Source organism: Astyanax mexicanus, chromosome 12, assembly GCF_023375975.1.
Source record: "Astyanax mexicanus isolate ESR-SI-001 chromosome 12, AstMex3_surface, whole genome shotgun sequence".
Taxonomy (NCBI): domain Eukaryota; kingdom Metazoa; phylum Chordata; class Actinopteri; order Characiformes; family Acestrorhamphidae; genus Astyanax; species Astyanax mexicanus.
The window spans coordinates 18,055,480-18,068,380 of record NC_064419.1 but is presented as its reverse complement, the minus strand read 5'-3'; the positions used below and the strand labels follow the sequence as shown (position 1 = coordinate 18,068,380).

Genomic DNA, 12,901 nt, shown 5'->3' with positions numbered 1-12,901 from the left:
AACAAAAGTCAATGATCCAGAATGTCATGATATTAAAAATGCACTAATAATTCACTGGGCAGATATTATCGAGTCTCAATGAGAACAGTGTGAGTTTTTCTTTTGCTGAAAACAGCAAAAGCGTAGTACCCTGATGTGATATTGGACGATATTTCAGAGTATAATATCGCTTACGATATTTAAAAATGTTGCCGATATTATTGCGTGCGATACAATATGGCACACTGTGTGTGAGGGACACCAGTGTGTGAGGGAACATCCCAGATGTCTCTTAGTCCAGAGAAGTCAATGCCACTTCTGGACATGGGTAATATTAAGCTCCTGATTTGCACAGTAAAGCTTGTAAGGGATATTTGTGAATATAAAATCCATATTATAGTGCTTGATGATAAGTAATCTCAGATGGTTCTGTCACCTTAGGTTTGCACTCATTGCCCTTTATGCACTGAAAGTCCCAACGATTCTATTAATCTTTTAATGATATTATGCACTCTAGAGGGGGAAATGTGCAGATCTCTTCCAGTCCTTCTTTAAGAAGCATTTTTTTAACATAAAAAAAAATCTGCTTTTGTACCAAATCATGATTACATGATTACTTGAAATCACATTATTAAGTTTTTTTTTTACTTTATTTCTTAGTCTACATTACTCGGTCCTAACTTTTGAAATGTGTTGCAGAACTGAAATAAAGGATTTGACATTAATTAATAAATGAAAATATGTTATAAGAAACAAAACGTAAAAACTTAGGTTCGTTCTGAATAGAATTAAATGAAAGTCAAAGAAAATGTAAGAAACACAGCATTTGTATTTGCATTTTCCATAGTGTCTAAGCATTTTCTAATTTGGGGTTATACTTTTTTTTACATTTTAACTAGATTACTGATATTTAAACACAGCATTGTTGATCAACTGCTATGTAAGTGTCTTGGCAACCTGAGACGATTGTCTGGAGCTCTTTTCCATGTGTTCATTCTCTCTCGATCTCGCGCTCCTGCTTTTACCTGCCTCACGTTCTCTCTGTCTTTGTTTTAGGCACTAAATCCTTCAACATGATGTCCCCCACTGGAGATAACTCAGAGCTTCTGGCTGAAATTAAAGCTGGGAAGAGCCTGAAGCCCACGCCTCACAGTAAAGGCTACACAACCGTCTTCTCCAACAGTAGCGGTGGAGGGAACAATGTAAGTGAAGTCCTGCTCTTCTCATACAAAAAACACACAAACTAAGTAAAAAAGAGTGATTTCTGTAGCATATTTATTTGCTAATAATCTAAACCATCTAAATGTTATTTAAAAAGTGTCCAACTGTCTATCTTTAAATATTTTAAATATTTAAAATGTATTTACTATTACTGTATTATCAATTTTAGCTGTCTAAGCACATATTTTCTAGCTAGTTTCAAGTTTCTAGTAGTTTCTAGCTTGTAAACACATCATATTTTAATTATAGTAAAAAATGTATTAAGAATTTTCTTATTTTAAAGTAATTAGACTAGACTGATTTCTTCTGGACCCCCTAAGTCAGAACATGGTTCAGATTAAATTTTATTACAATCTCACCTAAAATATCATACAGTACCAGCCAAAAGTTTGGGGACACCCCTTCTCATAACATGTATTTTTCTTTAATTTGTATTATTGTAGATTATTATTAAAGATTAACATCAAATCTATAAAGAAATGCATATGGAATTATAAAGTAAACAAAAAAATGCTTTGATGCCCAATTTTTTCCACTCTTGGGATTCATTCTTTTAGTCTGCTTGATGAGGTAGAACTGTTTTAAAGGAATTGTGTAGGTGCTGCGTGCTTATTAACTTCTTTTCCTTCACACTGCACTCTGCACTTGTCCCAAATCACCGGGGTTGGGTTTTTATGTCAGGTGTTTGCGAAGGCCAAACACTGTATTGTCTGTTACCTAATTGCATGTGTGTGCCTTCATAGATTATAAGTATTTAATATTAATATGCATTGTGGTAAATAATGCAAATAAAGAACAAATAATAATGAGAATGTATCTAAACTTTTGACTGGTACTGTACATCAATAAGCGTTAATTTGGGGTCGCAGGAACCAGATCTTACAAAACAAGATCGGAACACTGTGTACCCTGTGGCAAACCATTATAAGAAATTTTACATTATAACCTGTCAAGATTATACAGCCAGACTGTTGAGTAGACTGTAGAACTGTTTGCTTTCTGGCATGATTTATATAACAGGGCTACATTCAACACTTCTCAGTAGTTGCATGATTTATATAACAGGGCTACACTTCTCAGTAGTTGCATGTCAGTTGCAAATCATTAAGCTGTAAATGTATGTAAGAGCAAGTTGCATGTGGGCAGTATTGATGACGTTCAGTCTCATATTATGTTCCATAGTATTATGGCATTTGATGGTTTTTACAATTCTGTGTACTGTTCTCTTTGTTTTTTTGTCCTCTTTTAAAAGAATGCCAAAGTGAATTTCCAGAAGGCAAACTAATCACTAGTTTTCTTTTTATATAGTTTTAACTAGGGATGCACTGTTTTTATTTTTTATTTTTTTGTCTAAGACCAATAAAAGTAACATATTTGGTTGAAACATTTAGTATCCCAGTGTTCATTCCACCAATTTACAATACATTTAACTCAACAGCACAATTTTAGGCATGGATTTACCTCAGCAGTGCTAGTCACGTCATGTGTGAGTAAAATATACAAAGATGATGCATCCAGACATTTGACAAACAAAAACATGCTAGGGCTATTATTATCCTAGTTACCATCCTCTGTGCATGCAGAAGTATAAACGCACTCCACTGTGTAGAGTACTCTCGGTGGATACGTGAAGGCTACGGCTTAGGTTTGAAGCAGAAAAAATTGGCCTTTAACGATATAATTTATGCAAGTAGAACATAAAAATGAACTTAAACAAGCCGTTTGTATGCTCTTTTTGACAGTTCTGTTTATAACTCCCTGCTTTTAGTTTTGGAGTGCTGCCAGGGGCTGGGGGAGGCGGTGAGATTATGGAGTGGGAGCCTGCTGCTGCCACTTAAAAATAATCTGTTTTTTTTTTTTTTTTGGTTTTTGTTTAGGATACATGTTAAAACAATTGAGTTGTTTTTATAATTGTGGTGTGTATGATACCATGCTTTTAATAGAGCCATTGGGAGACGCAAGACAAATTTCACAGAACTCTAACAGTAAAGGTGTATAGTATTAGAGATTTGACTGTCATTATTTTATAAAAATTATTTAGTATTAATTTGGGTATTTTTGGTTGGCAAATTTACGGTCCATCCCTCCTTTGAACTACTGTTACTCTTTCAAAGCAATCAGTAGTAGTCTGCAAATGTCATTTATTGTTGTTAACTATTCAAACATAATTAGATAACTAACAACAAACAAACCACTTGGCAAAAGAGTCACATTTTATAACAACTAAAAAGCATGACCACGATAATTTAACAGTATATTATAGTATGCTAATTAGCACTGCTATGAATTAATTACTTGCTTTATATACAAGGTGATTATTTCACATTTAGACAACTGAACACAACTGCACTTAGATGTGACCTTTATACTTCATTTATCTAATTCTGCTATTGTCTGATATTTACATTTTTAGGGAGATCAGCCCATGTCGCCACCACCTCAAAATCAGTCCCCACCTCCACCGCAGCCTCAATCCCAACCTCAACCTCAGTCCCCGCCCCAGTCTAATGCAGTCCAATCAACAAAACCCTCTTCTCCGCCACCTGCCTCTCCACCTATGTCCGGGTCTCCCACGGCCCGCGGCGGTTCCCCTCGGAACCTGTCCTCATCGCAGAGCTGTGACCAGCTGTCCGCCGTCGTCAATGGCAACGGCGCATCGGGCCAGCGCAAGTCCAGCCTGGTGGACATAGAGGCCCTGGTGCCCACCCATGACGAGCAGGGCAGAGCCATCCCTGAGTGGAAGAGACAGGTGATGGTGAGGAAGTTGCAAGTAAAGATGCAGGAGGAAGAAGAAAGCAAGAAAAAGGTAAGTAAACGGGTTACGCATTTAAAAGCTTAAGGGGTATAAGATGAGAATGTGTCTTCAGTATTAGCAGCAGGAGAAAATGGATTTTAACACACTGTTAATTACAGTTACTGTCACAATGTGTGCATTATTGAGTTATCAAACAATATACAGGTTTAATGGTTTTGTTTACATAAAGAACCTTAAGCAATATTTTAGCCAGTTGTACAAGCTAAAATGAACTGTATCTTTTTGCACTATAAGGCTCACTATCAATAAACATCTATTTTCTGGTCTGCTTTTTTTATACATAAGGCGTGACTGATTATAAGGCATATTTCATATGACACTAGTAACTAGTAGTAGGAACAGACGTTGGATGTTAATCTACACTGGTTTCTCTCCTGAAAACTGTTTATTTGGATGAATAAAGCACTTCAGTTTATTTACAGTAAGCTTAGATTTACAGTTACTTAGATTTTACACTAAAGCTGGAGCATTAGCATTAGCGGGTAACGACTAATGCCACTCTACAGAGCTACACTGAGGAACCCTGAGTGTTGAACGACAAAAGAGCTGGCGCTGTGGTTAGCGGCTAATACTGTTCCAGCAGCGCTAGCCGGGGTTAGCAGCTGGCTTCAGGCCGATAATACTCACCACTGGACGGCCAAAAAGCTAGCGCTTAGCGCAGTTAGCAGCTAAAGCTAAAACAGCTGGGGAACTAAACTGAAACTCCTTTATAATGCTGGACTTCAGCACAGAGGTTTTACTGCATCTTACAACCTGACTGGTAAAATTCATACATAAGGCAAACCGGATTAAAAGGCACACTGACAACTTCTGGGAAAAGATTTTAAGTGTGCCTTATAGTGCAAAAAATACAGTATTTAAAATGTAAAGTAAACTTCTGACAGGGAACATGAATTGCCAGAAAACATACTCCCAAAAAATCTGTCATTGCATTATTATTATATTATATCATTAAAGTGGTTGGACACAATGGCTGTAATAATATGATATGTTGTCCATTAAAAATACTGTGGCCTAACTACAGTGTTTAATGTGATGTTAAGACTTGCAATCTAGATTTGGTGCAGGAAACTGTTGCTAAGGAAAAGTCACTTTCTCAACTTATTCCTGTCTATCCTCCTGTGGTTCATCAGCACATTTCACAAACAAATGTTTGTGTGCTACATTTAGCTAATTTGTTTATAAGCTAATTTGTTTAGAATAATTCCTTATTTAGCCCATGCAAATTTCAGTAATTCCATCTTCAGTAACTGCATGGAGGATAGTGTAGATGTGATGTTTTGCTGTGGTGTGTTGAAGTGTTTTTTTTTTTTTTATCAAATTATATCTTTTCTAACAGCATTTTTGTAGCTGAAGTAACTTTTCTAAAATTAAGCACTTTTAGAGTTGCAAAAACAAGTTTTCAAGGATTCATGGACTTTATTGTCATTTACATTACATTGTGGTACATGAGGTAGAACAAAATTGTGATCACACGGTCCGGTTTACACCCAAAGAGCATTGTTAAAATAGATAAAGATAAATAGATAAAAAAGATATATAAATAAAAATTAAATAGAATGAAATATATATGAAGATAAATATACAAAAAATAGGGAGAGTAGGCAAGTAGCAGCAAGATGAAGTCCAGAGTGTAACTTTGCTATAACAGCATGATAGTGTGAATGAAGAGCAGTAACTTTGCATGTTTAATATCTGCAAAGGGTTTATACAAACGCAATTACCATATTACAATTATCAAGTCAAATTACACAGCTTGTTTAATCACGGTAAAGATGTATTGTCAAAAGAAGCAGATAAACATGATATATTGACCTATATCAAGGTGTGGATTATGTGGTGGTATTAAGCTCCTCAGCATTATACCCCAGCAATAATGGTACTCCAATACTGTCAAGGTGACTTGATAATGGGAGTGTGGCATGGTGATCATACAACATGTTGACCTAGCTAATGCTCTTTCAGATAAATGCATTTAAATCCTCCAAATGCTTCAAAATCTAGTAGAAAGCCTTCACTGGACAGTAGAAACAGTTACACCAACAAAAGCAGGATAAACACTTTTTAATACTTTTCATATTTGAGGAAACAGTAAATTAGCATGTACCCTAATACTTTTGTCCATATAATGTGCCTGTAAACTGTAGATGATGTTTCTGACTGGCAGGAGCATTGAGTACTCCTTTTGTAACCAGAGCACAGAAGAGTTTTCTTGAGAAGAGCATGGTTGTATCTGCCATTCAGATGGCTGTATATGAGCTGCATCTTTGTGTTAGCATCTGAAGAACACTGTGTTTCAATAAATATTACTGATGGGTTGAGCTACAGTTACAGCTGAGCTACAGCTGTACTTATTGGATTCTGATACAAAACTGCTTATACTGATACACATTTTAATACAAGAGCTCTTTTAATATTAATATTGATTAACTTAGCTTGGAAAAGCCTATACTGAATTATGTTGCTTGTGCTTTTTGGAATGATACATCTTATAGTTTCCATACAAAGGACATTTTTTGGGCTTGAACATTTGCCAAGCCTAAATAGGAATCCATTCAAAAGTGTCCATAAACTTTTGGACACTTAAGAGAGGGAGGGGCAGTAGACAGAGCGAGAAAGGCAGCAGACAGAGCAAGAGAGGCAGAAGACAAAGGGGGAGGGACAGAAGACAGAGCGGGTGAGGCAGCTGACAGAGCAAGAGGGGCAGAAGACAGATGGGGAGAGGCAGCAGACAAAGCGAGGGAGGCAGAAGACAGAGGCTGCAGACAGAGGGGGAGAGACAGAAGACAGAGCGAGAGAGGCAGAAGACAGAGGGGGAGAGGCAGCAGACAGAGCGAGTGAGGCAGAAGACAAAGCGAGAGAGAGGCATCAGACAGAGAGGGGGAGAAGCAGAAGACAGAGCGAGAGAGGCAGCAAATAGAGGGGGAGAGGCAGAAGACCGAGCGAGAGAGGCATCAGACAGAGAGGGGGAGAGGCAGACGACAGAGCAAGAGAGGCAGAAGATAGAGGGGGAGAGGCAGAAGACAGAGCGAGAGAGGCAGCAGACAGAGCGAGAGAGGCAGAAGACAGAGGGGGAGAGGCAGACGACAGAGCAAGAGAGGCAGAAGATAGAGGGGGAGAGGCAGAAGACAGAGCGAGAGAGGCAGCAGACAGAGCGAGAGAGGCAGAAGACAGAGGGGGAGAGGCAGACGACAGAGCAAGAGAGGCAGAAAATAGAGGGGGAGAGGCAGAAGACAGAGCGAGGGAGGCAGCAGACAGAGGGGGAGAGGCAGAAGACAGAGCGAGAGAGGAAGCAGATAGAGGGGGGGAGGCAGAAGACAGAGCGAGAGAGGCAGCAGACAGAGGGGGAGAGGCAGACGACAGAGCAAGAGAGGCAGAAAATAGAGGGGGAGAGGCAGAAGACAGAGCGAGGGAGGCAGCAGACAGAGGGGGAGAGGCAGAAGACAGAGCGAGAGAGGAAGCAGATAGAGGGGGAGAGGCAGAAGACAGAAGCGAGAGAGGCAGCAGACAGAGCGAGAGAGGCAGTAGACAGTGCCAGACAGGCAGCAGACAGAGGGGGAGAGGCAGCAGACTGAGAGGGAGAGGCAGCAAACAGAGGAGGAGAGGCAGAAGACAGAGCGAGAGAGGTAGCAGACAGAACAAGAGAGGCAGCAGACAGAGGGTGAGGGGCAGAAAACAGAGTAATAGAGGCAGCAGACAGAGGTTTTTGCACTTTATCTTTCAGCCAAAAGTTTTTGGGCTTCATCTTTTAGACAAAAGGACTTTACCTTTTAACCAAAGGTTTTAGCATTTAGCCAAAAGTTCACAGCATAGCAAATACTCTTCACAGTTTTCAAACAGAAAAAGCTTAGCAACCATTTTAATTCTTCAACATTATTAGTGCGATTTTACAAGCTGACTTCACAAACTTTTCCTTTCAAGTTGATTTTACTTATTTAACATTCTTACATTATCACTCTTGAAGTTGGTGTTGTGCTGGTTACAGGAAGTCTTTTTTAAAGAACAAGAATATACACAACTACACTGAATTTGAATGCATTTCCAATTACTTTTTTTGTACAGATTATGCCTGGGCTATAAATACAACAACAGGCTGTGGAATCGATCATTTTCCACTGAAGACAGTAATCAGTCATCAAGAATCATGAAAGTCAGCTATTTCTCTGGAATTCCTTTAGTCTTTGGGTTTTAACTTGTTTCTGAAAACCACTGAAATCTTAAACTTCTGGAACACTTGAAATCTCTGCAGGGGCTGATTAAACAAGTTAATTATATGACATCCATATATCCATTCTTCAGCATGCTAGCTTTACTGTTCTGATTTTTAATGTTTTCAGACTAAAATATTTACAAATAAACGTCACATTACAAGTAACTCTCTTGTTTTTCAGCATTTCTACACTAAAATATCTTCAAACAAACACCTTTTTGGTCAAAGCAGCAGCCAGTTATTTGAGGACATATTGGTTTAACTGGTCGACAAAACAAATAATGATTTATGCAAAAGACTCTGTGGATTGCATTTAATATGGCTACAGTACTTCAAAACCTGAAAATTCCCTGTCCGTGTGATTTATTTTCTGTCCTATGCATGTGTTTTGCATCATTTGTCTTTTTAGAGTGTGATGCAGTGTGCACTTTGGGGCTGCTGTGACCATCCCAAGGCAATATTAGAAGTTGTGATAATACTGAAGTAAGATATTGATAATGGTGATGGTGCATGGCAGCTCTAAGTTTTTACATGGGGATTCAGTGGTGTGATGCAAGGCCCCCCTCACACTGCAACTGATGTCTTGGAATGCAGTTACGTCTTTTTACTTTTCTCCTTTTTCTCCCCCCCGATTCACTTCATGCTTACATTTTCAAAAAAAATGTCTTTAGACAAAAGTCCTTTAAAATCACCTTTCATTCCACATATCTGATTTGCATTCAATGATGCTTAACTGTTAAGTAAATACTTGTATCCTATTAAGTGAAAAGAGTGGTGGAATAGAGTAATTATGTGGAATGACTGGTACTCTTGGGGGCAGTTTCTTGGACAGGAATTAAGCCAAGCCAAGCTGACTATATTTTCCTTTCAGTGAGAAATCTCTATTCAAAATGCTGTGTAGTCCAAGACTAGGCTTAATTCTTGTCTGGGAAACTGCTTCTTAAAGACTTGGTGCCTAATCCAGACTACACATTCAGTTCAGATTAAGTAAACCAGTAGGAGTTCTCCAGATATCTAATAAAAAAACTGGGTTAAGACTAGAGCCATATCTTAATTTGGAAGCTTTCTATTTACTTTCCAACCCAAACATGCCGTACTGAGATCCTAAGCCAGTGAAATTTGATAAAGGTCGCACTTCGCCTGCTCATTTCAATCACAGTAAGCCAGTTACCATTGCACCACTAAATCCATGTAAAGCTTGAAACGTTTGCGGTGAAGAAGCATTGAAAAGCATGTGTGAGAAGCCTTGGACCTACAGGCTGAAGAACAATCCATCCTTGTTTTTGTCCTTCTCTGTTCCCTCCTCTGACCCTGCTTTAGTTCGCTGCCAATGGATATTACCAGGCCCAAGACTGGCATTATTCCCATGTGCACAATGCCATACTGGGGCCATTTGGTGAACTGATGACAGAGAACGACCTCATTCGCATCGAAAAACAAATCGAGAACCTTCAAGTCATGCACAAAGTGACGGAAGTCGAGAAAGAATTGGAGCAGCTCGAAAAGGAGCTGCAGCAGCTTCTTCCTGTGTCTGCCGCCCTGAACCACGAGCACTTTTCCGTGAATCCCAAACAGGTTCATGGGCAGGCAGAAGACCTTCCTGCCTGGTGCAGCAAAATCTCTACACTTCTCAAGAACATGGCCATCCTGCTTGCTACACTAGGTGGGAAGGAATTTGACATTTTGGAGATGATTAATCAAGGCTATACCTACGAAGGTCTGAAAGGTGGAAGCATCCAGACGGCTTCCACTTTCTCAGGCAATATTGGACGTTCACAGTCTTTCTCAACCCGAGAGGAGGTGGAGAAAGAGATCAAGCAATGCGGTGTGTCTGTGAAAAATCTAAAGGCCAATTATGAGATTCAGAGTCAGTCCAAGTATGAAGACGACAAGATGAATCGAGTATACATGCGTAAAAGGTCCCTTCCGGTAGTGAGCGAGTGCAGTTTCTCCCCTGAGCCTATCCTGGAAGATGAATTACTTTTTAGTTCTTGTGAGGACCCCTATCAAGCAACTAATGGTTTACCTTCAGAGCCAGATTCAACCTTGGCATTAGTTGATGAAGAACTTATAACACCATCGTGTGCACATCTGACATACAATGGAGCTAATGGTGTCCATCAAGCTGGCACAGATGGTCTTGAACTCCTGCCACCACCATCTAGTGAACCGCCACTGAAAGTAGACCACCTTACTCGCAGCCTGGAGGTGCAGACAGACCTGAGTTATGTTCAGGAGTCTATCGAAATGAGGAAGGAAAGGATTGTGTTCCTCTTTTTGGAGCACTGGAGAAAGTACACCATGACAGAGTCCTATAGACCCAAGTGCCCAGACAGAGGAAAGAGCCTTGGTGTTGGAGTGGAAAATCCCTCCCAATATAACAGTAATAATTTTGAGTTGGAAGACGGCTTGGAAACTGACGATGATCAGCTTCTAGTCTTCATGAAACAAAGGCAGGTTGTGGGAAACCTACTTGGCCACTGGAGGAACATTATGAGCCAGGTACCCACTCGACAGATCCGTCGGCTCAGCCGTGCTCAAATGATCTACTGGCCCGAGCACTTCCTCCCTCACATAAATGGAGCGCCAGTCCAGTACGATAGTCTGTCTCTTGACCTTTTCATGCTTGGTTACTTCCAGCTGCTTCAAATGGACATGTCCCGCAATGAACGGAAGTTCCGTCACTTGCTGTGCTACGAAATGTTTGACCGCCTTGGCAGTCACTCTTGGGAGGTGATTCGCCAATTCCACCGTGAGGTGATAGAGAGCATTGAGAGAGGGAACCGTGATTGGTCAGATGGCTTTGAGGACATCAGACTGAAGTTCTTTGGCGACAGTGCAGAGGGTGGAGGGATACTGGCAGCCGCTGAGATAATTCTGCCACCAGAAATACTTCAGGAGGTTGCACAACCAGTCCAGAGCACGGCAGAGTCGGATCCACTCGTATCTGAGATGGCCCCTGCGACGATGCCTTCATCATCCCAAAACAATGACACTATTGAAAAGACTGAACAAGATTCAATCCCAGACCCTCCTTCTGGTAGGGCACCAAAATTACCCGAGGACCCTGTAGAGAACACAGCAGAGAACACTGTTCCGGAGACATCAACGGAGGGGGCACAGCAGACCACTGAGTCTGCCATACAGGACTGTGCTGAAGTTCAGGCATCGAGTGAGAAGGAGGTTCCTGGAGAGAGTGTTGCACCACCGCAAGAGGAGGCAAAGGCCTCTGTACAAGTGACAGTTGAAAGTCCCCCATTTGAACCCACAAATGGCCACGCTGAAGAACCTAAAGAAGAGCCAAACGAGGATTCCATAAAGCTTATTTACGAGCTTAAAGAGTTCAGCAATGAGGAAATTATCAGATACATTGATCGAAGCTTTGCCTTTTGGAAGGAAAAGGAAGCAGAGTTGTTTGATATCTGACTCATATCTAAACCTTACTTAGAGTAAAACACAAAAAAGCTCTGAAAAAGCTCAGAAAGAGCTCTGAAATCTGAAATAAGGCATGTCAGAGAATTAAAAGTTCATTCTTGTTGGAGAGAAACCTCATCTCACCAGAAGATCCTCTCATTGCCTGAGAGTTGAGCAAATACATAATACCGCCGCCAACTCTAAGACTAGCTAGCATCCAGCTAGGGTTAAGCAATGAAGGCCTAAGATGTGATTCACACCTCACATCTGAACCTTATTAACCTAAAAGGTGGTAAATGGTACAACATCCTCCCTGAATTTTAAATTCTTCAGGTTGGCTGCAGAGAGTATCATTCTCTATGTAATGCTTGTGCAAATATCAGTAGAATATCAATTGATATTTCATGTTAGATTCAAAAAATAATAAAGAAATTGTGAAGTGGTGGGTCTGATATATGATAATATAACATCATCATTAACTAGGTGGGCTGCATCACCCTATACTTCTGTCTGACTGGTTTGTAGAAGATGTTTGTCGTATAGGGGCTTGTTTCAGGTGTTGTGCCAGAATCCGACTCCCTTCAAGTGCGTGTATATCATCCAGCAGATTGAGCATATCAGATTTCTCACAGATTCTTTTTGTTTCTGTTTATAAATAAGCAATATTCTACAGATACAGTAGATACAGGAATCGGCAAAGTAAAATGTTGTGCCCATACTGCTGCATGATGTGCAAGGACATGAACAGAAGTCAGATTTTGGAACAACACCTGTTGTTTTTCTTCTTCTGTTGTTAAATGTAGGGATGCACGAAGATATTATTACATTGCCAGAAAGAACCGCACTGCTAACATTGGCCCTGCTGCATTAAAAGTAATAGATTTTTGCTCATTTAAGTAATTTTTATTTGTTTTAGAGTAATAAAGTTATACCAGGCTGTGTAGTCAATTTGTACGTTGTAAATATGTATATCGGCATTGACATTGGTAGATATATACATGTGTAATATTGGACATCGGCATCAGCCCAAAATATTTAATGCCTCATCTTCCTGCAGCTCCACACCATCTAAAAAAGTGTTTTTACACTGCAAACTAATAAGACCATGGTTCCAGTTGATCCAGACTGAGGTCCTTTGGTCCAGAATATGGTTTGCTCCACCCTTAACACCTGCTATTTTGGTGTATTTCTTTGTAAAAGCCATTTGAAGTGAGTTTTAGATATTTGTCTGCTTTCTAGGTCCTAGGTTGTTTTTTACATTT

At 40.0% G+C, this 12,901-nt stretch overlaps 2 protein-coding genes across 11 annotated transcripts in view; both read left to right on the top strand.

Annotated features, from left to right (window-relative positions):
- Positions 1-12,901, top strand: part of espn (espin) — a 101,639-nt gene that overhangs the window by 77,789 nt on the left and 10,949 nt on the right. For all 10 annotated transcript variants that reach the window (XM_049485545.1, XM_049485542.1, XM_049485544.1 and 7 more), the window contains 2 exons: positions 1,036-1,181; positions 3,614-4,006. In XM_049485545.1, the coding sequence (XP_049341502.1) occupies positions 1,036-1,181; positions 3,614-4,006 (539 nt within the window). The remainder of the gene's footprint in view (positions 1-1,035; positions 1,182-3,613; positions 4,007-12,901) is intronic.
- LOC125806051 (espin-like protein) lies at positions 7,542-12,078 on the top strand. Its single transcript, XM_049485552.1, has one exon. It carries the CDS (start codon positions 9,630-9,632, stop codon positions 11,649-11,651), a length of 2,022 nt encoding a protein of 673 aa, XP_049341509.1. The 5' UTR covers positions 7,542-9,629; the 3' UTR covers positions 11,652-12,078.

What these genes read in the sequence shown, in the direction of transcription:
- LOC125806051 (XM_049485552.1), top strand. Translation starts at nt 9,630, where the DNA reads ATGACAGAGAACGACCTCATTCGCATCGAAAAACAAATCGAGAACCTT.